This window comes from Anser cygnoides, chromosome 1, assembly GCF_040182565.1.
Source record: "Anser cygnoides isolate HZ-2024a breed goose chromosome 1, Taihu_goose_T2T_genome, whole genome shotgun sequence".
In the NCBI taxonomy this organism is placed as follows: domain Eukaryota; kingdom Metazoa; phylum Chordata; class Aves; order Anseriformes; family Anatidae; genus Anser; species Anser cygnoides.
This window is the reverse complement of record NC_089873.1, coordinates 185,326,885-185,350,302: the sequence shown is the minus strand read 5'-3', so window position 1 is coordinate 185,350,302 and position 23,418 is coordinate 185,326,885. Positions and strand designations below refer to the sequence as shown.

The window sequence follows — 23,418 nt, the reverse complement described above, 5'->3', positions numbered from 1 at the left end:
ACTTTCTTCAAAGCAGCCCATATGGTGCTGTACTTTGCATTTATGCCTAAAACAGTGTTGATAACACTCAAATGTTTTGTCTATTGCTAGCACAGTGTCAGTGCTTTCTACTTCCCCCCTGCCCTCCACCAAGTAGGCCAGGGATTGGAAGAGGATGGATCGTGACATAGGTGGGACAACTGACCCAAACTGACCAAAGTGATATCCTATACCATATGAAGTAATGCTGAGCAATAAAAGCTCAGGGAAAGGAGGAGAAAGCTAGGGGGACATTCATGTTTATGGTGTTTTTCTTCCCAAGTAACCATTACACATGCTGAGTACCTGCTTTCCAGGAAATGGCTAAGCATCTGACAATGAATGGATTCTTCCTATTGTTTTGCTTGCATGTGCAGCTTTTATTCTCCCTATTAAGCTGTCATTAGCTCAATTCATGAGTCTTCTCACTTTCCATCTATTTTCTATGTGTCCTGTGGGAGGGGTAGGCTGAGTGGGGGTTGGCCAGGGTCCACCCAGTGCAGTGAGGTAGATAACAGAACAGAAATCAAAGTCATAGCTAAGATGAACACTCAGAATTCCTGCTCACCTAATACTGTGTCCAGACCCTCTAGAAGAGAGAGGTTTTGAAAAACCTTGTGTGAAACAATAGACCAAAACTGGGCTTCACTCAGTACATCTATTGGTGAATTGTTCTATGACCTAAGCAGTTACTCCATTTTTCTCCTTTCTTTCTGTGCCTCTTTTGCTGATTGATCAGAATGCCAACATCTTGAATCCAAGTCTGTCTTTTCTGATAAGTTTGCACAGTCTCTTGAACAGCAGGTATCTGTCCTCTCTCAAAGTCTACAGTTACTACAAGTTGTGTTAAAAAAATGCACCACTTCTCCTTTCCTTCTCCAAATTCTTGTCCTGCCTAATCACTTTCTGTCACATGTACTGACCACTGTACATAGTACACTTTTCTTGCCTGCATAGTAACAGCTCAGGTTATTTGTACAGGCCTTGCAAGTATGTTTTATCTTAAATCTTATCAGACAGCTGAAATGCAATTACACAGTAGGGAGCCGAGTCTCTGAAAATGTCTCTGTTGCTTTTCATAATGTTCATGTCACTTGTACAGTATTAAATGCTGCCAGTCTGACCAAGTATAAATAAACTCTTATCCAGCCTAAACAGAATTCTGCTGACATAATAAAGAACATCTCTTCAATGAATTGCATTGCTGGGAGACAAAAACCTCCATCCCAGTTTGCTGCAGAGTAGTACATGTTTCTTTAAGCCATTTTTTGAATGAAGACCTGAATATAGCCCAGTATTTAAAGCAGCCTCTGAACTGGTTCAAGTTACAGCAACAGCAAATGACCACCTACTGCTGTTATGTGGCCCAGAGTGTGTGGAAGAGTGTCTGCTCTAATCACAACCTTTGACAACACCCTGTGGTGGAAGTTGGGTAGCCAGGTGTCTCAAGTAGACTCTGGGTATAGCTGTAGGCAGACTGGAAATCTTCAGCTTGGACCTTCGAGGTGACCAGAAACTGCATTCAAATTACACTGCGCTAAGCTTCTTGACTAGGCTTTTTTATTTAGCCTCAGTATTGTGCTAAATGTTCCAGTGTAATAGGATGTGAACTGCATGCACTCTTTACAGGTGATATCATTTATGGTCGGGTGATGGTGGATCCAGTGCAGAACCTTGGTGATTCCTTCTACTGCAGCATTGAGAAGGTTTTCCTGTGCACGGGAGCTGATGGATATGTTCCCAAGTATAATCCATCCAACACTGAATATGGGTGCCTTGCTGATTCTCCATCCCTTCTGTACAGATTTAAGATTGTGGTAAGTGTTCTAATTCTGGGAGAATGCACATATCTATCTATATATATAGATAGATAGATATTTCTCACTTCTTTTTTATCTAAAAACAACTTGGAAGAAATAAATCTGTGTTTTACAATTATTATTTTTTTATTTTTTTTTCCTGTATGACCACGTAGGACAAAGCTCAACCAGAGACACAAGCCTCAAGCTTTGGAAATGTGCTTTTTAATGCAAAACTTGCCATAGATGATCCTGAAGCAATTTCTTTAGTTAAACAACCAGGCTCTGATGGATTTAAAGTGGACTCAACTCCCCTGTTTCAGGTATGTTTTCTGTACCTTAGTAGCAAGAACACTAAACCAAAAAGAAACACTTGCAAAAGAAGTGTTTTTAAGTGTAAGTCATGTTGAAGTCAACAGAAAGATTTATTGTGATTTCAGTACAGTTAAACAGGATTATAAATGCTTACAAATTTCTAGATGAAAAATCTGGACTACTTTTTAAAAGATTCCTATAGGGATAATATGTTTTTCTTCTGTTTAATTCCATAAGCTAACAAGAAATGACACCAATGATTGTTAAACATTTCCTCTAAAAGCATAAGTTTCTTGTTACACAGCATTGTTTTATTCCTTCACATCGCTTGTCTAAGACAAAAAATAAAAAATCGTAAGCATTTATAGTGAGCTTCACCAAAATCTGATTGATATTCAGCATTTTCTGTGCAAGTCATTCTCACAAACCTGCACACTGCAAAATATCTAAGCACTGGAAATCATGAAATTGAAAACTAAAGGGTACACCTAATTCTTAATTCCATATAATCATTCAGCAGTTTGCTTTCATCCTTTAGATCTATATGATCCAGCCAGCAGTTGTCTCTTTAGTATTTGTCTTCTCTTTAGTATTTGCAAAACTACATGCAAAACTGAAAAGTATGTTAGAAAAATTACCGAGGAGACTTTAATCCTACTCCTGGCCATTCAGTGTTGAGTCTTCTTAACAGCATAAAAAGGGTTTCATAACCTGTCCCTATGAAATTGTTATCTCATTTTCTATGTAAAGAATCCATTTCCAATAATGTAGTAATTTTTTGCCCTCATTCTGTCAAAAGAGTGAGAATATGAAGAAACAATGGCATGTCCTGAAAAACTCTTGGAGAAATGAGTAAAATAGAAAATATGTTCAGTTTTTTCACAATAACAGAGCTTGGGAGCAACCACTGGTAGCCATAGAGTCTGGCTACGAAAAGGAATGGACACTATCCCTTCTACACCCTCTTAAAATTTTGGCAGAAAACATGTCTTCTCTGGGACTGACTGGCACATAGTGGTTTTTATCTGTGCATGATTTTGAAAGTACTGTCCAGAAAATCAATACAAAGTGGTGATTTATTTTCTCTGTTTATAGCACTGTCCAGATTATGCATGTTTGTGTTTAAAAAACAAAATACATGTCTTTCTAGGTGTCTTTGGGTAGGGAGTGGTATGTCCATACAATCTACACTGTACGTTCAAAAGAGAATGCTAACCGTGGAATTGGCAAAAGAAGCGTAGAGCACCAGTACCACTCGCTCTTTAGTGGAGGAGGCCCAGCAGCATCCACACAGAGACGTCAGAAGAGAGGAGTTGCGGGAGCTCCAGAGCTTGCAAAAGACATTGGAGTAGAAAACAACCGAGGAACAAACATACAGCACATAGCACTAGATCGCACCAGCAAGAAACAGGTTCCTCAAAGGGAGGTTGTGGTCAGTGGTGTACTCCCCAGAGAACTGAATAGCCAGAACTCAGGGGTCAGCATAGTCACAATCGTTGGTGGAGCTGCTGCCATTTTCCTTGCCATCTGCTTAATTGCAATCATCGTTTTGCTGCTAAAACGGAGACAGAATTCTGAGAAGAAGGAAGCAGCAAAGAAGTCAGGCAGCAATGAACCAATGATGCTACCAGACAATTATACCAGCGACAGCTCTGAGGTTTGATCCCAAGACCACAGGATTCAAGCCAGAGTCTCCAGGGTGCCTCAAAACAAACTTGAACTGCACTTTGTTAGCAGCAGATCATGGTGACTCATAAAGAGTAAAAAGTGCTTCTAGGTGTACTTGAAATTTTTTATCCTGAACTCTTGCTGCCTTTAGCAACGATAGAAGAATCTATACTGACTCTCCCACTTTGCACGAAAGGTTATCATGACGTCCTTATATCATGCACTAATCTTTAGCAGGAATTCAAGGAGCTGCATCGTAAGGGAGAGATTTGTGTTTTGGTTTTTTATTTGCTGACGTTTCAAAAAAGTAGAAGAAACTATCCAAAGGTGCTATAGATCCTGTCTGTGATAAGAGAGGAAATCTGTTTCTTTAGAAACACAGAATACTTGAGAGGTAGAATCCTTACACTCTTCAGTTAATTTTGTACTGTTTCTAACAAACAACTCAATGTCTACAGTTAGACTGAAAGGTGATAAAATGCTTCAGGCATGAATCCTCCCTCCTGTAAGCCTTTTACTTCATTTAAGCTATACCGGTGATTATTTTTTTCCTTGTGTTTAAATGAACTTTTTCAAAAGACAGCTAGATTAGACAGCATAACATTATAATCAGTTGCATGTCACAGAAAGCAATACATACTCTTTTCTGCAAATTCTTATTCAGCTATTTAATCTGATCTTTTTTCCCTTATGTTTTCCTTATTTATGTTTATATAAAGCCAAAGAATACACCAAATCCAGAAGGAATTTTGTTTTTCGCAGGAACTGGACACTTATGTCTTCTTAAGTTTATAACAGATCATGGAAGTTTTGTAAGGTAAATTATATTTTCTAGTGCATATCCACTGCTGGGAAATGCAAGCATTAGTGTTTCAGTCCCTAGAGAAGATGATAGTGTTAGATTCAAAATGCAGAGGACAAGGTTCTGCCTGAACTGAGCCTAGGAATCATGATACTGAATCCAGTGTGTGATTGTCAGTTGCTATATTAAATGGCAACAAAGTGAAGAAAAAAAAAAAAAGAAAAAAAAAACCATGACTGAATCAAGTAGTATTTATTACTGTATAATCATAACACATCTTGACAAACATGCTGGGTCATTGTTGGGCTGTTTTTTTAACAAGTGACTGCTTTCAAAAGAGTCATTCTAATTTTTATTCAGCCTTCCTGATTTAGATCATTTGACAGCTTGATGTCTCACAAAAGTTTGGATCAGCAGTGTCCCATGTCAGTTCTTATCCAAACAAGACCTTTTCTGCCCCAAAGATATCCTGCCTAATGCTTGGTCATGGAAATTATATAACCTTCAAGATAGGTCGTCCCATTTTTCCCACTAGCATTTAATATGAATAAATCTTTTCCAGTCAATGGAGTTCAACTATATAAACTATATAAAACCAGAAGCAGGCTGTTGAGATTGTTGCTGAAAAACCTGCTCCTTTCCACCGCCTGTGCTGCTGAGTGCAGGCAGCCACCAATCTTCAAGCCGCAGTACCTCCGGAATTTGGGATTCTGGGGACCGTGTTGTAGAGATCTGAGTTACCAGGATCCAGCTTGCAAGCAGCCTGGCAGCCAGCACACAATGCTGCCACTGAGCTAAAAATCTGTCTGAAAGGCTTCCTAGCCTGCCTGCGGCGCTCTGCAAACACAGTTAGACCCGACCTCCGAGCCATAAGGCTCAGAAATGTGGAGGTCAACTCTCCTGGGAAGGTCTGGGCCATGGTTCATGGTATGGTGTGAATATGCCCACAGAGGGACTTACGCTTATATTTCTTGCTCTGGATTTATATTGTTATGACTTCACTCATTTCACAAGATTCCATCATTTTTTCATCAAGTGAATCAGGGCAGAATCTGTACTATCTTTTTCTGTGTTTTTTTTCTGAAGACTGTTATTCAGACTGCTTAATTGAAAGATGTTTTCAGCAACCTAAGGGTCAAACTACATTATTAAAGTCATGCAGTCATCTTTTATTTTAATTAATCTGAGTTCTAGCCTGAAACAATTATCATTAAGATGTGCCCAGTGCATTAGACCTTTCCCCTAGTCACCTGACATTAATTTGGTCTTCTAATGCAGTTCCTGGTTTTGTGAGCCATGTATTATGTTTGCAAGATTGATCAAAGACTTAACCCACGGATATGTTTTATATGTAAAGCTTAGAACTAAGTCGTGATTGTAACCTTAGGATCAAATTTGCCTTTGTGCCTGTATATGAAACCACTACGATAATGAGAAATGCAGAATTTGTCTCCTAGAACCTATGTGTTTGGATAGTAGCAGTCAATGATTCTACAGTAAAATGGGACACATGTAAATAATAGAACATTTTAATATTTATAAAATGCCTGTTTTGTGTAAGCAGAGAAGATCTTTTAAAATATATATATAATAAATACATAAATTAGGTGTTTATCAGTAGAGCTATTTTTCTGCTTTTGAATTTTAACAGACAGAAATATCATTAAAGTTTCTTGCAGGCAAAATCTTTTTTTTTTTTTTTTAGTTATTATTATTTCTTTTAATTAAACCATATCAAAAAAGCATGTGTTCTACAAGCCAAATATTGAGCCTGGTAGACAACTGATCACTGCTTTGAATAGTGTCTAATTGCTCTGCAAAACGTTCAGATTGATGGGGATTATCAGACAAACGTTTTTCAAACAATATATAAAAATAGTGCAAACTGCTGATAACAGAGAAAAACACAACACAAACACTGAAAAGCTGGACACGAATGAGTGAGAGTCTTGAATCAGATATCAAAGTCCTCTGCCTGGGAAAAAAATCCCAATGTTTTCAGTAAGGCCTGCCGGATTTGTCCCATTCTTAAGAAATTGGATTTCTTACAATTCAGTGAACTATAAGTACATCTGTAACAGCATGCCTTTGTTATTATGGCTTCAAGGTTTTGGATTTCAGCAAGATGTTTTGGAGGCTTATTAACATTTTTCTTTCTACTTAACAAGTGGCCTTGTTTATACTAACCTGAATAAGTGCCTCGTTCCCAGTTATGTGCACAAATATGTTAATATTTATCTATCCATGCAATAAACTGAATATATTATATATATATATTTAATCTATTTCCAGATTATGTATTCAATCTTCTTTTCCCTGAAGATACATATTCTGCTAGCAGTAATACCATTTGTTAAACCCTTTATACAATACCTACTGTGTTTAAATTTGTTATCAAGTTGTCAGAAATCTTTCCATGCATATTTATTTGGAACAATTTCTTGTGCATGTCTATGGCTGTGATATTTGGCATTTGTATCAGGAAAAAAATAAAACTACTTCTGTTTTGGTTACTAATCTAAAATTTGTGTAAAAATGTCACATAGTGGAGACTGGTCAGTAGTGCAGTATTAAGAAAAATTAATTTCTCACATCGACAGAAGGACATAAACTTACTGCTGTGTTTATAATAAATCTCACTGCTTTGTTCCTGAAGCGGTTGCTTTCTGGTCATGAAGTGCGCAGCACAGGGGTTGCTTTTTAATCACTGGAGTTGTGCTCATGTCTCAGAGAGGGATTTTTCTTCCAATTACAGAGCATCAGAAATTTCTAGACAGGTAGATATCGGCAGTTAGTCTGCAAGTCTTGAATGTCATGTTCCTGTGCATTTCCATGTCTGTCCCCTTCTACTACCTAGACTTGCTTATATGGATTGTGTGCTTATACTTGCACTCAGTTCCTTAGACTAAGCTGGACCCTCCAGTGTAATGTCTGTGAGCTCTGTGTTGTGATTTCTGCCACTGCAAATCAGACTGAATGTGTTTCTGTCCTGCTTCAATGCAAATAGCTACAAATGATGTAAATCAGCAAAGAATCTGGTCACAAGGCTATAGCACTGTCAATAGATCAAAGGGCATTCATATCTCACTTGGTGATTGTCCACAGCAGTTAAGTCAACGTTCGTTGATTCCAGCACTTAGTGCAGTTATAATGCTACTCAGGTGTCCGAGCATGTTCCAGAAAGTCCAGGATGTCTTTCCCTTCACAGCCCAAACATGAGTGCATTATTCCAGCATTTGTAGGAGTTGGGTTTTTTTTGTTTGTTTGTTTTTTTGATGCATCCTCACTGTCTTTTGAAATAATGACTCTTCAAATTCAGCAAATTAGTGCCTTAATTTTGAAAGCTCTTCAGAAAATTGCTCTAAAGCGATTGGCTCATTGATTTTTCTTTTTCTCATTTTTTATCTCAAGAGATGATCCATTTAGAATTTACCTTGCACTTTGGTGAGTATCCATCGACTTCCAGTAAAAATGAAGGGAACAGCTAGAAGATCTTGAAACAAAGCATCTTGTTTTATTTAATGGCCGATGTTCAAGCATGCATTGAATTCCTGCTATCTCCTATTACTTGCATTTTCATGATACAAGTTTTCCTGAATGTAAGTTTACATGTAAAGCATGAATCTGCAGTTGCACAAGTTGAAGTGCTCCAGTTAAACTAGTGGAACTGAAGTAGCAAGTGTAATGATTGTCATCTCTAGTTGGTTTTGACCGTATTTTGTAGCAAAAGCCCTAAATCAGTTACCGTGGAAGTCAAGAGGAGGTTTTCTGGATAAGTACACTCATCACAGAAGGAATGTCTTCTCCATGAGGAGAGATTAAATGGGTAAGACTCCCTTCTACTCTTCAGCCTAGGGAAGAAATGCTAGAAATGTAATATTCTCAAGGGAGAATATTACGGAGGTGCATTAAATCCTGAAGGTTACAGAGACAGTGAACAGTGAATTACTATTTCTCACTATTTTAGAGAGATTCCACCTAACAAAATTTGCTGTGTACAAGAATGAAACAAAGTAGACAATACCTTGGCTTGACACAAAATTAAAATTGCAAGGCTTTTGACTGCTGGATGTTATGCAGGCCAAACTGAAAAAGGAGTGAAACCCATAAAAGAAAGGTCCATTAAAATCATCTATGTGTTTCAGCAGCCATGTAAGAAAGGCCCGGCTAGAAAAAGCTGGGAGGATTCAGGAGAAGGATCAGGCTGTTCATCTTCTCTTGCCCTTCTCTTCCCTGCAACTCCACTCCTGGGCACGGAGGCACATCACCCCACCCAGAAAAGCCACTCTCGTGCCCTAACAGTTGTACAGAGTCCCCAGTCCCAGGCTTGGAACTAAAAGTACATAAAGTGTATAAAGTACAAAAACCATGTTTTTCTTCTTGGGATGAGAGGGAATTAAATTTTTCATTTGTCAGCACCCTAGGTCTCTAACAGCTGACTTACCTGCACCTCACGTCTACCTAGATCTCCTGCTGAGGACTGCTTGAAACAGATTTATGAGTCAATAGCTTTTTCCTGGCACATATTCTATGAAGGCATGAGATCTGGACAGAATGAGATAAAGCATCTGGGGAGAGGGAGGTGGGAGCACCAGTTGAAGGTGCTGCTGAAGATTGTATTTGCCTTATAAATATGCTCCTTATATGATCCTGGCAAGAAAGAAACATAAATACCCAATTCTGTAAAAGAAGGAGCTCATGGGGATGCAGCTGGGCTTTTCTTCCATTTCTTGGTGAGACTTGAATTTCAGTACAGCAAACTATGCTGTGGCCTGCAGGGACTGCTCCCCAGTATTGTCACATTCATGAAACATGCCGGAGCAGCATCTAGCTGATTGTTCACAGCAACACAATCCTCTGACCTTGGGGACAAAATGATGGCGCTATGTCAGGAGGTTGGCTTCACAGGACATGTCCTACCATCACCCTGTGACATCACTGAGCAGCACCACAGACCATAGCTTCAGTGGCACACCTTGCACAGTCTTGTCAGGATCTTGAAACTCTGCAAATTTAGCGTAGGTGACATTTGCCCTGATGAACAGGAGTGGGCCCTCCCAGTAAGAGGAAGGGAAAGATCTACCCTCAAAGAGCATCAGCTGGAGAGAAACATAAGGCTGACCACTAGCTCACCCTGCTGCTCAGGAGATGTGCTCAGTTATGTCATGTCTTAAAAGACTCCAGAGGCTAAAGCCATACCAGACCATGTTCACATCACCTAAACGCTGCTCAGATACTAACATGGATGAACTTGAATAACTACGTCCAAAAAAACCCACCCACCACAGTAATGCACAGTGTCATAATAGGCACAAACCATTAGAAGCTGCCTAACAGAAGATGTGCAAGAGAGGAGTGCAAATCTCACTGCAGATTACGGGTCTCCATGCCGTGTTTGGTAGTGGGAAAAGCTTGGTTCATCACCAGTGGTTCCTGCCAAGGTGCAGGCTGTGATCTGGGACCTAAACCAACCCAAGTGTGGTGTGTGACCACAACTGTCTCTGCTAACTTAAATGCTTTTAACCAGGCTGGCTTTTCCAAAAAGATGATTTTCAGAGGCAGAACCCACTTTCTGCTTTTCTGTAGCCAGGCTAAATGTGGGCAATCCAATAGCTGCTTTCTCTTAATGTCAGGATTTTTCCATACTAGTGTCTTACAGAGCTTGCCCAGGAAATGCAAATTCTGTTACTCCACATTAGCATGAAGAAGTTCATGTGCACACCTCCTACAGCTTAGCTCATTACTATGTCCTCGATTGTGGTGGTTTCCCTACCCGGCACCACTGCAGTCAGAGAACAGGGCCACCACTTCTGTCTGAGCTCCCTTGGCCTGGCGCACTGCAGCTTGGATTATTCCTGTCCAGTTTGGCTCTCAGAATGAAGTTTAGGGGGAGGTATTTCTCCCCTAAGAAATTTCAGTTTCCCCAGGAAAGGCATTGGACATCTGTAACATTACGACTGCTAGGGGTGATGCCAATAATTCAAAAAAACACTTGCAGCCTTCAGGCATCGCCTGTAGTTCCCATCTGGAGCCGTCAGCTGTGGTAATGTGCCTTATCCTCGCCTCCTCATGAAGTGGCTGAGAATTTTTATTCTCCAGCAAAAGGACTGGTTTCAAAACATGACTGTAACAACACATATGCACGCAAAGAACATGCTTTTATTACTGTATAAATTTTATATAGATTTTGTTATGTAATATATATTTAAATTTATGTGTAGGCATATTTAGTATATTGTGTATTTTATATAGTATACGATATATATTGACGTAGGTAGGTATATAGTGTAGATTTTACTTATTGGTTATATTTTTGCATTAGATAATACACATTTTTATGTCATGTAATTTCTCAAGACAATATCGCAAGGGTGAAGTGCTGCAATCTGGGAAGCAGAATTCAAGGTGTGTTTGCCTGGAAGGGATCCAAGGGACCCAAGGCCAAAACCTGAGAACACACGTCCCAGTGCTTGGGGGTGGGAGGGCTGGTTTGATATGCTCTGTTGAAGCCAAAAACTAATCAGACTGGTGGCACCAGGACCGTCCTCCAGATGCTGACTGCAGCAGTCGCAGCTCTGGGACTGGCAGCTGCAGTGTCTGCTTCTAGCTTGTGCTCCTCAGGCATGGTCTGCTGCAGGATGCTCAGGAGAGGCACAGCCCTTCCCCCAAATGCCTCATGCCTGGAAAGGTGCAAGTGAATGTACTGAGAACAAGAGAAGCTGAATGACAGAAGTGCTCCAAATCGTGTGTCAGTGCCTCGTCTATCCACCTTCCATCAAGATGCTGCAGCAGCAGGATTTCCCTATCCCGAGTGCTTACAGCCTGGGGACAGGAAAGCATTACCCATGGCAACTTTGTCCTTGAGCTCTCCTCCTGGACTGCCGCTCTCTTGGCTCCCCTTCTGTGACTGCTGCGAGCTGTTTGTGGTCGCTCACTAGCCTGGAAATGACCCCAAGCGGAGAGAAAGGCCCAGTCAGTGAGCAGGGCCAGGGACAGCATGATGCTGCCAGCGTCTGGGCCACGCGAGTCCTTGCTGCCAGGTCCCCAGACATTTTAAGCTTCCTTCATTTGGAGAAGGTACAAAACTAAAATCTATTCAGCTGCCCAGGGAGTGAGGGAAGCTGGCTGCTGAGCAGAGGTGCCTGCTGTGGGAAGCAGCCCAAGGCTCCTCACAGGGGCAGCAGAGGTGCGGCTTTACTCCCAAGTGCCCACCAGCTGTGACTCGGTGGCTCCCAGCACCCGCAGCTGGGGAGGGAAGGGTGTCTTTGGTCCATCTGAGCCCTCGCCATCCCCCTGCTGCCATCAGACCTAACCTTCAGCCTGCCCCTCACCAAACAGGCGGGGCATCTGCTCCTGAAGCGAACGGGTGAGCCTGAGATGCAAGGGACATCCCGCCTGGTGAGCTGGGGGCTTCTGTGGCAAACGGGTGTTTCATGCCCCTGTCATGCAGTGTTGGGTGAATCTGTTGGTTAAACAGGAAGGGAAGGGAAGGGAAGGGGGGAAGGGAAGGGAAGGGAAGGGAAGGGAAGGGAAGGGAAGGGAAGGGAAGGGAAGGGAAGGGAAGGGAAGGGAAGGGAAGGGAAGGGAAGGGAAGGGAAGGGGGGAAGGGGGGAAGGGAAGGGAAGGGAAGGGAAGGGAAGGGAAGGGAAGGGAAGGGAAGGGAAGGGGAAGGGAAGGGAAGGGAAGGGGAAGGGGGGAAGGGAAGGGAAGGGAAGGGAAGGGGGGAAGGGAAGGGAAGGGAAGGGAAGGGAAGGGAAGGGAAGGGAAGGGAGGGGAAGGGAAGGGAAGGGGGAAGGGAAGGGAAGGGAAGGGAAGGGAAGGGAAGGGAAGGGAAGGGGGAAGGGGAAGGGGAAGGGGAAGGGGAAGGGGAAGGGGAAGGGGAAGGGGAAGGGGAAGGGGGAACTGGAAGGGGAAGGGGAAGGGGAAGGGGAAGGGGAAGGGGAAGGGGAAGGGGACCACATTTTCATTTTACAGTTTTCAGAAGATGTTTAAGTACTGGAAATGAAATGCATCACAACAGACCATGTTTTTGTTCAGAGTCTAGTAAACTCAGCTCTCGTGGCATCAATGAGTTACATTACAGAAATGGGCAAAAATAGCATTCAATGCTAATACAATTGTTAACAGCAGAAACATACAGAATTGGATATGGTCTGGGCTTAGCCACTTCCTTCTGTATTCCTTTACTTTATTGCCTTCCTCCTTTTCGCCTCCTTTAGCTCCTTCCTGTATTTCTTTTACTGCACTTTTGCCGCCTGAAAATGCAGAAAACATGCCACCTTCTGTTCTTTTCAGCAATTGCACAGTCCCCGAAGAGCTGACCCCCAGAAATCTCCCAAAAACGAGCATGTGTGCGCGCACAGGTACATGCAGGCACATGCACACGAGTGTAAGCCTATACAGGCACACATCTCCTAAATCCCTCTGAGCTATCAAGTTCTCCTCACGCACAGGCCTTTCTTTGGTCACAGGACAGGACAACAAGCGTGCTGACAGCAGGGTGTCCAAGGAAACCAAAAGTAGGGCACCTCCAACCACTGCTACTCCAAGTGGAGGGGGATGCAGGGCGATGCCGGATGCAGTCCCTCTCCTCTCCTCTCCTCTCCTCTCCTCTCCTCTCCTCTCCTCTCCTCTCCTCTCCTCTCCTCTCCTCTCCTCTCCTCTCCTCTCCTCTCCTCTCCTCTCCTCTCCTCTCCTCTCCTCTCCTCTCCTCTCCTCTCCTCTCCTCTCCTCTCTCTCTCTCTCCTCTCCTCTCCTCTCCTCTCCTCTCCTCTCCTCTCCTCTCCTCTCCTCTCCTCCTCTCCTCTCCTCTCCTCTCCTCTCCTCTCCTCTCCTCTCCTCTCCTCTCCTCTCCTCTCCTCTCCTCTCCTCTCCTCTCCTCGATGCAGAGATGCAAGCAGTGGGGTGAGGAGATCTTAGCACAGCTCTGGTCCCAAATTTTACCCTTTCTGTCTCATGACTTTCCGCCAGAGTTTTTGTATTGTGAGTGATCCCTTCTCCTCCCCAACCCCACCCCCCCCAAAAAAAAAAAAAAAAAAAAAAAAAAAAGAAGGAAAAAAAATTAAGGGGCATTAAAAAAACATAAGGAGCATTTCTTACACCAGTACCCCTCCACCAGTTTATCCCAGTAGCTCAGTCTTCATTTATCCCAAATAAAGCACATTATGGATATGAGCAGACTGGTCTGCAAATATTGACCCTGCCCGTATTTTCTCTACTGCCCTTTAAAGGGGTCACCATAACTGCAGATAAACTTGGACCTCGGCAAGGCCTGCCTGGCTCCCCAAACCCCAAAGCATGGGAAATGTTTTATTTTCTTTTCTCTGACCATGAATAACTAGTGTGCTTCTTTCTAAGAAGCTGGGGCTGTGTGCAGGGATCTTAGTCCTTTTTCACTGAGGGCTTTCTGTTGGAAAATGATTTGGCAGGAGGCATTTCTGCTTTCAGTGGTAGGGGCAAAAAGTAGCACGGGAGAGTTGGCAGGGGGCGTATTCAGCCGTAGGAATGGTGCTTGGGGGTTGCCTTTGAAGGCAGACAGGGAGGTGCTCAAGGCACATCTCTCAAACGCATCATCAGCTGCAGTAGAAGGGGGGATGCCTTATTCCTTACCTGCATTTGCATGAGGAGTGTTTTGCTCAGCTCATAGCTGCATTCTTCTGCGCCTTATCCACATTATCTCACTTCAATGTGGTCTCGCACTGCTCTGTGTAGAGCATCCTGCCTGTCTGGCTCCTTAGAGAGGTCACTTTCAGGTATTTGAGTTGTAGATCTGGTTATTTATTCTTTAAGAGCACTGTAAATACATTTAAGCCAGACATTATTTCTACTATAACCCCTGCGGCAGAAAGGCTAGCTGCAGGCTGTAAAGAGGAATAAGTAATGAAAGTAAGATAAATATCTTCTACTAGGTGTATTTTTCCTCTCTGTTCTTCTAACCTCAGTGATATTTGTTATGGCAGAGGAGCTAGGACCTTCTCTGCCTATTGCTGTGTGCCAGAAACGTGTTAGCTTTCCTAAATAGGCGGCCTTATATCACAATACCTTAATGTGCTTTAACATCTGTGAGAAGTAAAACTAGCCCTCTGCCTACCATGAAATATAGGGAGCTTAAAGATGATTTAAAGTAATCCCCCCACACCCCCCATAAGTGGAATTTAGCTGGAACAGAGAACGGGCGCCCCGCATTTTCAAGGCATCTGTTTTCCCAGATAAGCTCTTGACTCACAAGGAGTGGGAAGAGACGAGCGTGTTGCAGTAAATCAGAAAGTCCATAAGGTACGGAGTTGGGTCAGGCTTCCTGACTGCAATCACATTTCTGAAAGGATGCAAATGAGATAAACCCTATTCTTGGCATTAAAAGTAGTGGTCAGCACAGAGCATTTCATCATGCCTTATGGGGTCTAATGCCATGAGGCAGATATGGCTGGGAAGAACAAGGTGTTTCTGACCAGCTCTGAGCTGTTCTGCCAACTGAGGACACACTGACTTTATATTAAAAAAAAAAAAAAATACCCTAAAAATATCCTGAACACCATAGCTCCTGCTATGGCATTTTCTCACAAAGTGACAGACAGGGCAGGAGGTTAAAAAGCTGGCCAGAAACTTGGACTTGCATCCAGATGAGATGGTTTTGGAGGCAGCCAAGTAAAGGCTGTGGATATGTGATGTCAAGCGGTGAGCTGATCTCAGCATCCCAAAGCAAATCCCTCCAGGGGTGTCTCAGAAGATGACGTGTGTTTGATGCTGAACTGCCAGGGGATCACCTGGGCATGTTTGGAAGGGGGTACTAGTCTTTTTTGCTCTTCTTTTGTACATGCAGGAGTTTAGCACTCCTTGCCTCAGATGAAGAGAGGTTACCCTTAGGGTAACCCAAAATTACCCTTGACAAATTGCGCTGAGTACCATGGAGCTCGAGCACACAGCTCACACACCCGTGCACCTACCAACCCAGAGCCGAACCCTGCCACCCCTACTGCCTGGCTTGGGAAATAAAAGGGGATCTCTGAAAGCAGGACCAGCAACTTCACAGCTCTTTGGGAAAACTTATTTCCACAGTGGGCAGCACACTGCCCGCTGGATGGCACCAGGGCTCTGTACGCACACGCACAATTTCCTTCAGCGTGCGGGCTCTGCTCCATCATCAGACCAGGCGGTGCTTTGCAAACAGACACAGCAAGGCCCTGGGAGCAAAAAGACAGAAATTTCAGATGTGAATGCTGTCAGTGAAGACACACAATGCTGTCACAGATAATGTTGTTAAAGGGGAGCATGATGATCTATGCACATGATGTGGCACGTTAAAGAGATGGGAATATTCTGCAGAGTAGTTTGGTTTCCTTTCCATGCAGGCTTCAGTTACACAGAGCACACATGTATTACACACCTGGCCTTTTCTACCCATAGGATTTCAGGGAAAATATTTTTATTTTTTCAGAGTGTGGTTTTTCAAAGCTTTCTCAATGCTGCTTCAAGCTACAGCACCATCAGTGTATGGTTACTGGGCGGATTAGAGGATTCTTCTTGCAACATTGTCTGTCTCAGAGTATATTAACATCCCATGTGTGACCTGGTCAGAGGCACTGATGCTGCCACCCTGAGTCAACACATTTCAGTATCTCATTGGAAAATGCATACAGATAACCTATGGCAGACATTTCTAGAATAATCACAGAATCAGAATATCCTGAGTTGGAAGGGACCCACAAGGATCATCAAGTCCAGCTCCTGGCTCCACACAGCACCACCCAGCGCAGGGTGCCCAGGACCCCGTCCAGGCGCCTTGTGCCGCTCTCCCAGGAGGAGACCCCACAGCCTCTCTGGGCAGCCTGGGCCAGTGCTCAGCCGCCCGCCCAGCACACAAGTGCTGCCTGGTGCTCAGAGGGAGCCTCCTGCCTGCCCCTTGGTGCCATAAATATGTAGCAGGACACATGCTCACATATTATCAAGGGCAGATCCAGGCTCCCTCCAAGATATGTTTACAAAATAAATACAAACATCATTTGTGCTCACAGTTTGTCACAGCTACATCTTTTATCTCTAGGTGCAATGTGCAACCCACATAATCTGGGCAGGGTGTTACTGGCCCAATTGCTGCCAGCAGGGCTTTGGGGATATCCACCCAGTCCCCTTCTGAAGACGTCAGTATTCCCTGCTGCACCTAAGCCACTGAAAGGGCAGCTTTCAGTGTCTTCTGTATCATTTTGTGGGAGGCAGTTTTCTGCAGAATTGTGTTGGCAAGAGGGAAGATTTCTGCTATGATGGCTGTGCCCAGACAGGCAAAACCCATCTGACAATACCAAAAGGCACGTTGATCATCCAAATAGCTGCAAAGGGTCAGAGCTGCATGGGTAAATCTCTGCAAAAAGAAGAGATCAGCATGCCTCACCTGAGCAACTGCCCCCCTGAGCTCCTACACAAGTCATTCTGATTTTCCTCTGTTTCAGCAAGAACAGGAGGTGCTCTGCCCACTCCCTGGGGAAGTATCACAACTCGTGGCCCTGAAATGTGTTATAACTGAGCAGCTTCTCATTTACAACAACAACACAACTCTCCCAACACTGGTATCCTGCCCCCATTCCCCCTTTCTCTTTGAATTTCATCTCTGAACTTTAAAACCAAGGGATCAAAATAAGCGGGACAGCTTCTGATCCATCAGTGGAGTTGGCCTGAGCTGACTCGGGTGTGATGGAGGTTGGAGCAGAGCCTTTTCCCAGGCTTGGAAGAGAAGCCCTTGTTCCTCGTGTTTCTCAGCGTTACTGCGTGAACTGAATGTTTTAGATTTAATTAGCAGATCCGAGCAAATGAAAGGAAACTGCCTCTGACAGACAGGCACCCAACGAGCTGTAGTTGGGGATATTATAGGGTTTTTTTCCTCCTTTTGTTGTGAAACATTTTTGAATATAACAGTAAGTCAGGAAATGCAAGGAATGAGGGTCAGTGATGTTTTTAAATTAGTTCTCTAAATTCTGCCTTTAAAAATGGCTGGCTTTCCTTCATTTCATTACATGCTCCCAAATCCACAGAACAGGATGTGTAAACTGGTTGTTTAACCTCCCCAAAATCCAGGCTCCTTAGTGACAACAGAAAACTCTTGGATACATTGGTTTTCCTCTTTTACAGAGACTTTATATATATACATATAATATATATATATATATAGTGCAGTAGACACACCTAGGAGGGCTAAATGCAGAACATTTAAAGAAACTATAGGCAAAAAGGCCAGTTTTTCATGACAATAGCAACTAGAGCCTATATTCACTTTTTAATTCATGACTTAGATTATGGTAAATTAAAAAAGAATAATTTCCATTCACATTGGTGCTAGGGAGAAATTACCCTCCTGGTTAAGAGCTTTTCAAATTAGACGCACACTTCATGGTCTGCTGTTGAAAAAGGATTTGAAAATCTAATTTTCTGTAATGTCAGGAGTGAAATATTGCCTTTTGTGTTTGTCACAATTCTCTGTAATGCAGCAAAGAGGGCATCACTGCAGCGCTGGTTTGTGAAGTGTGCTTTGTGAAGTTGTCCTTTGTACCTTCCTGCCAGGCAGAGGTGAAAGAGGCCGGGGGAAACTGAAAGAAGAGTTTGGTCTTGTTAGCATTTAGACAGATTAATGGGGGAAAAGTTTTTTTGGAAGAACTTCAAGCCAGAGAACAAAAACTACTGCTGGTGCTCACAACATGGTGAACACCTACAGATGAAGGTTTTCCAGATGAAGTTACTGAAAGGGCACAGAGCGTACATTCAGAATAAATCAAGTCTATCTCCCTGAGTTAAGGTTGACTAGTTTCCTCAAGCACGTATCTCAATCCCAGACAGCTGGACTGAACTCTGGGTCAGCAGGAGAATCAATAGCATACCTGATGAGTAAATATGAAAGGACTTTGCCTTTAGACAAAGGACAGGCAGAATAATTATTTTAGGGTGAGTTTTCTGTGGTCTCTCTTATAAGCATGTGTCAGAGGCTTTCAAATGAGAGTTTAATTTTATCTTACTATGTTATATTTTAGCATGGCTTTGGACTGCACTATTTGGTGTTACATTAGAAATTACAGTCCTAGTCAGTCTGAAGAATTTGTGGTACAAGAGAAGCAGTGAAATGATTGTTTATACATACCCCAAGAAGGACAAATAAAGCATAAAGAATTTTAAGATTAGTTGTATAAATAATTATGGGACTGTATACACTTGCTCTTCTGTGTTTATGAGACAGAGTGAGAAAATACTTATTTAATTATAGTAGCTTATAATTTATATATATATAGTTTATATTATGGACCAAACAATTTACTAACTACATTAAGAGTCATACCTCACAGAGAAGCATGTGTGCATATCCAATTAAAAAAAAAAAAAAAGTGAAAGCAAAATAAATAGCTTTTGCAAGGTTCCCTTTAAAAATTGATCCATGAAAATGTCTCAGTGTGAGTTCATATGTGGCAGAGTGTAACAGCTGCCAATCCAAAGAGCTATTTGTATAGCTGTATAAACAGACCTCAGTCCCCTGACAAGCAAGCCAGACCAGACAAAGGAAACCTTCCCTGATAAAGACAGGCACAACAGCAAGAGTTTGGTGTGACCCCACAGTGCAGAGTTTCTTTTCGTTTGACTTCATGTTGCAGACATCTGCAAAGTGGTGTCTTTTCAACTGGGAGACATCCTTATGGGTTTCTCAAGGAAAAGTCACTAAGATTGAGGATGTTGGTTTTTTTTTATTATTAATAACAATAACAATAACAATAAATAACAATAACAATAATTTCTGGAGCCAAAAAAATAATAATAATAACCCATTCATACCCATTTCATGTTCTATTTTATAAACTGAGACTGATCTGTAGTTGAATTAGCCCTGACCATGGATGGCAGCTGTGTAGACCAAGCAGTGGAACTGTCTCTGAAAACAGCCTTGCCATGCTCCACAGCTACTGCTGCTCTAAGCTAACCTCACCCATTATCTTCCCTTTGTTCATGCAGTAGTGAGAAGTACATATTTTGCCAGCTGCTATCTTAACAAGCCCCTTCTGCCCCCCGGGGAGAACAGAAACCCTGTTCCCAAGAGATCTTCTTCCCCAAAACCTCCGCCTTCTCCTGAGCACAGACTGTCTTTGTGGTGGAAATCTCTGCTCTTCTTCACCAGTCTGCTTGGGTTTGGGAGTCCAGAGGCCCTGAGGAAAGTTGTGATATTTGTCTTACAACTGAATCAGTTTTGTCAGTGCGTAACTGCAGTGAGAATGAGAGGGAGGGGAGAGAGAGCAAAGTGAAAATAACTGGTTTGACAGTTCCTGTTTCTTATGTCCTGAACATCTCCCATAGAGCACAAATTTGGGCGCTGGGGACACTCAAGTACCTTCCCTCACCTTCTCCCTCCTGGCTGACAGCTAAAAGGAGTGGAAGTAGAAGCCAGAAGAGGAGGATGAAGACTACTGGAGAACTCATTTTGAAGGCGCAGAAAAAAATAACAATTTCCTCTAATTTCTTCAGGATTGCTGACTCTGATGGCAGTTCCTCATTGGTGCTCACCTTAATAAATGTTTTCTGTCTTTATTATTATTATTATTATAATATGGGACATGAATTTTATTTTTCCATTGCAAGATAGCTCAATTAAGCCTACTGAAGTTACCAATGCCATAAGTGTATCACTTGCTGGCCTGGTTGAATTTTCTCCTATATTAAATACTGGGAGAGTATTCAGCTGATCCAACCAAATGTTATTGCAATGGGGCTAATAAGGCATCATTTTGCTAGAAAGAAACCAAAAGAAATGTGGAACAAACATTTGGACAGGTTTCTGTCCAACAGTCTTTCCAGCATTACAGAACATCAGTGAACATCTCTTATAAAGCAAGTATTTCCACATTTCCTAATTTTATACAGAGAACAATCCAAGGCTGCAGACCGTTCCTGTGGCTCCTTAGTTCAGATATCACTTCTATGCTACCGAAATTTGGCTGTCCCAGCTAAGTCCCCATGTACAATTGGAGCATTGTCCCTCCCTGCCAACAAGAGTCAAGCAGAGGCTCCTAGAAAATGGTCAGAAAGTCTGAGATAGCTGGTAACATTTCTAACATAACAGTATTTTATGTATAAATTGATTGGCATGGTGACGAGAAGTGAGTCCCTTTAGAGCAGTCAGCTGAGTGAATTAAAGAGTCTCCTTTATTCCTCAACAAAGCTCTCACACAGCCTTAGCTCTCTGTGATGACAGAGAGAGCCCTATATTTGCCTTGCTGTGTTTATTAACTATTGAATTACTGCATGTTCTGTTCTTCAAGAGTGAGTCTTATGGAGATCATCTGACTCCTTTTTGCTGCAGCACTTTGGGACACTAGTGACAACAAGGGAAGCCTAGATGGGCTTGGTCAGAAGAACTCCCTGAATCAACAGTTTTATAATTATGTTAAACCTCTGGAAGTAACAAATAAGCCATAATAAAAGTATGATCATTCACATTTTCACAAGCTCAATTCTACTTTTTTGTTTCGTGATATTTTACACATTTATTATTGATGGGCATAATAATTCTCGCTCCGCTGAACTGCAGGACAATTCCTACCACCCACTAATATAATTTCAGTTCTCATTGTGCTCTTGCACTGACCTCATAATTTGTCTCAAGAACCAAAGCATTAATCAAAAGTGGAATAATTTTACCTGTTCAAACCATAAGTAGATACCTGTTACCATAAATTGTCTATGTCCTAAATTGTCTTTTGTTGTTGTTGTTGTTTCTTTTGTTTTGTTTTCAAGTCAGTCCTTGCATGGGCTAAATTTCAATGTCTTGGCATAGCCTTTGCTGACCTGAATTTGAAGCCAGAAATATTCTTGTTGCTACTGCCTCTGGTACTTTCTGTGACCACCACACTTGCCATCCATCCATGTTTGTCGCAGAGGGAACTATCATGTTTGTGGCACAATCAGGGTAAAATAGTGAAATGCCTTGTTGATGTCTTACAGCTTCTTCTCTTCCCCTGCCTCTTTGTCTTGTAAAATCTCTTGCTGGAAAATGTAGAATTGAGAAGCTGCTTATGTCAGCAAGGCAAGGGGTTTCTCCTAGGCGAGGGATGGGGTGAGGTGGGGTCCTTTCACCCTCACAGCACAACACACTGAGACCTTGCTGTGAGGGTGAGGTCCCCTTACAAATAGCTGTGTGCTGCCTTAAGGTTTCGGTTGCCAATAGCTAAAGACACCAGCTTAAATGTGGCAGACTAAAGTGCAGTTTAACCCCAGACCTTGAGGGCAGCCACATGACCATTTCTGGGATGTGAGCTGCCTGAAGATCAGATGGGCATTTTTCCATTTTCACAAGTCAACAAGATTATGTTTGGGAGACAACAATCCAAGTCTTGCAAAAATGAGACACGATGCAAGAGTTGCAATTTGTTCTTTCATTTAGCTTTGATCAAAACTGGTTCTTGCACAAACAGTTACATTTCAGACGCATTTTTTCCTGTTTTTGAGTATTCTGCATTTAGGGCATTGCGTGTCTTTTGTACAGTTTGGAATGCCTTCCACTGATGTGTCATCTTACATGTTTATGCTAAGAGGAGACTAATGACCCTCTGGGAAAGCCCTTGGTCTTGACCATGAAGGAAAACTGTGCTGACTAGCTCGGAGACATCCATTTTAATCCCACTAAAGTTAAAACAGATCACTTCCCTTTAAGCACTACAGGTGGGACTGAGTTGTACAGGCAGATTTCCACCACAATTCCTTTTGTGCTATCTAAGCCAGAAGGAGCTTTCTCTCACCTTTGCTGGACTATAGAGATGCCTGGAGTTAAGTAATAACATAGAGAAGGGATCTGCCTCATGCAGTTGTCCCCATTTTTGATTGCTTTAAAACCACTCTTTTAGCCATGGTGCCTTGTTTGATTCGGGGATTGACTTGTTAGTATTTGTGGAAACTCTCTGCATGTGATTGTTAGTTACTGGAAAGTGACTATACTGAAGCTGGGAAGAGAATGAATGAATAACCAAATGTAAAATTCTGGCTTATCCAGAATGTCTCTCTCACGAGCTATTAATTTGTGCATTATTAGCATGTCTGTCATTATTGGTTGTACAGCTTTGAAAGTTATTAATAAATAACCAAGATAGGTAATGCTCTTAGGTGCAGTGTGTCGTCAGCCATTTCCTTCTACCTGCACACAAAGGATACATTAACGGTGGCTTTTTCGTATTTCTGTTTTTCAGATGTTATAGAGTTTTCCAATGGAAAGGCTGGTATTTTTGATGAGCTTCTGTTTGCTGTTATCCGATGCACAGCAAGCACCATCGTAAGTACATTTTATTATTAACTTTTCATTCCTAACAAATCCCTCGAAACAGACAATAGGATATGCTCATGATCTTGGCAGGGAATTAAAAAGCCTGTTTATTGGAACACTGAAAATTTGTGTAACCTTAAATAGGTACCCTGTATCTGTAAAAGGAAGAAGCCTGAAAGTGGTTTTGTTTTCCAACAGGAAAGATCTGCTCCCAGTAACAAATAATTTCAGACATCCTATCAAAGTATGATGTTCATGATATTATTGCTGCTTGTTCATCTTTAGCTTCTGACATTTACTGGATCAGCAAATCTGGGGGGCGGGGGGGGGGCCGGAAGTCACTCTCCTTTTTATAATTGATTTAATACATTGCAGAAATCAAAGGTTTCATATCTGGGAGAGCTTTGGTGCTCTTCTGTACTTATTCTTTAGTATAGTAGATTTACATACATTGACACTGGTTCTTCTAGTTCTGGGGAAATAGATGCAGCTCCTTGAGAAAACCTGCACAGCATGGTAAGGGTCCCTCAAACTGGTCCGTA

The 23,418-nt window shown here is 42.3% G+C and overlaps 2 protein-coding genes across 2 annotated transcripts in view; both read left to right on the top strand.

The window, feature by feature from the left end:
- FREM2 (FRAS1 related extracellular matrix 2) overlaps nucleotides 1-7,115 on the top strand; it is a 129,483-nt gene extending 122,368 nt beyond the window's left edge. The window contains exons 22-24 of the mRNA XM_066989665.1: nucleotides 1,648-1,835; nucleotides 1,994-2,140; nucleotides 3,283-7,115. Coding sequence (XP_066845766.1) covers nucleotides 1,648-1,835; nucleotides 1,994-2,140; nucleotides 3,283-3,795 — 848 coding nt within the window. The 3' untranslated portion in view covers nucleotides 3,796-7,115. The remainder of the gene's footprint in view (nucleotides 1-1,647; nucleotides 1,836-1,993; nucleotides 2,141-3,282) is intronic.
- A 4,555-nt stretch (nucleotides 7,116-11,670) lies between these two features.
- The window catches only part of LOC106043254 (complement C4-A-like), a 57,478-nt gene continuing 45,730 nt past the window's right edge, over nucleotides 11,671-23,418 (top strand). The window contains exons 1-2 of the mRNA XM_013192615.3: nucleotides 11,671-12,000; nucleotides 22,803-22,885. Coding sequence (XP_013048069.3) covers nucleotides 22,821-22,885 — 65 coding nt within the window. The 5' untranslated portion in view covers nucleotides 11,671-12,000; nucleotides 22,803-22,820. The remainder of the gene's footprint in view (nucleotides 12,001-22,802; nucleotides 22,886-23,418) is intronic.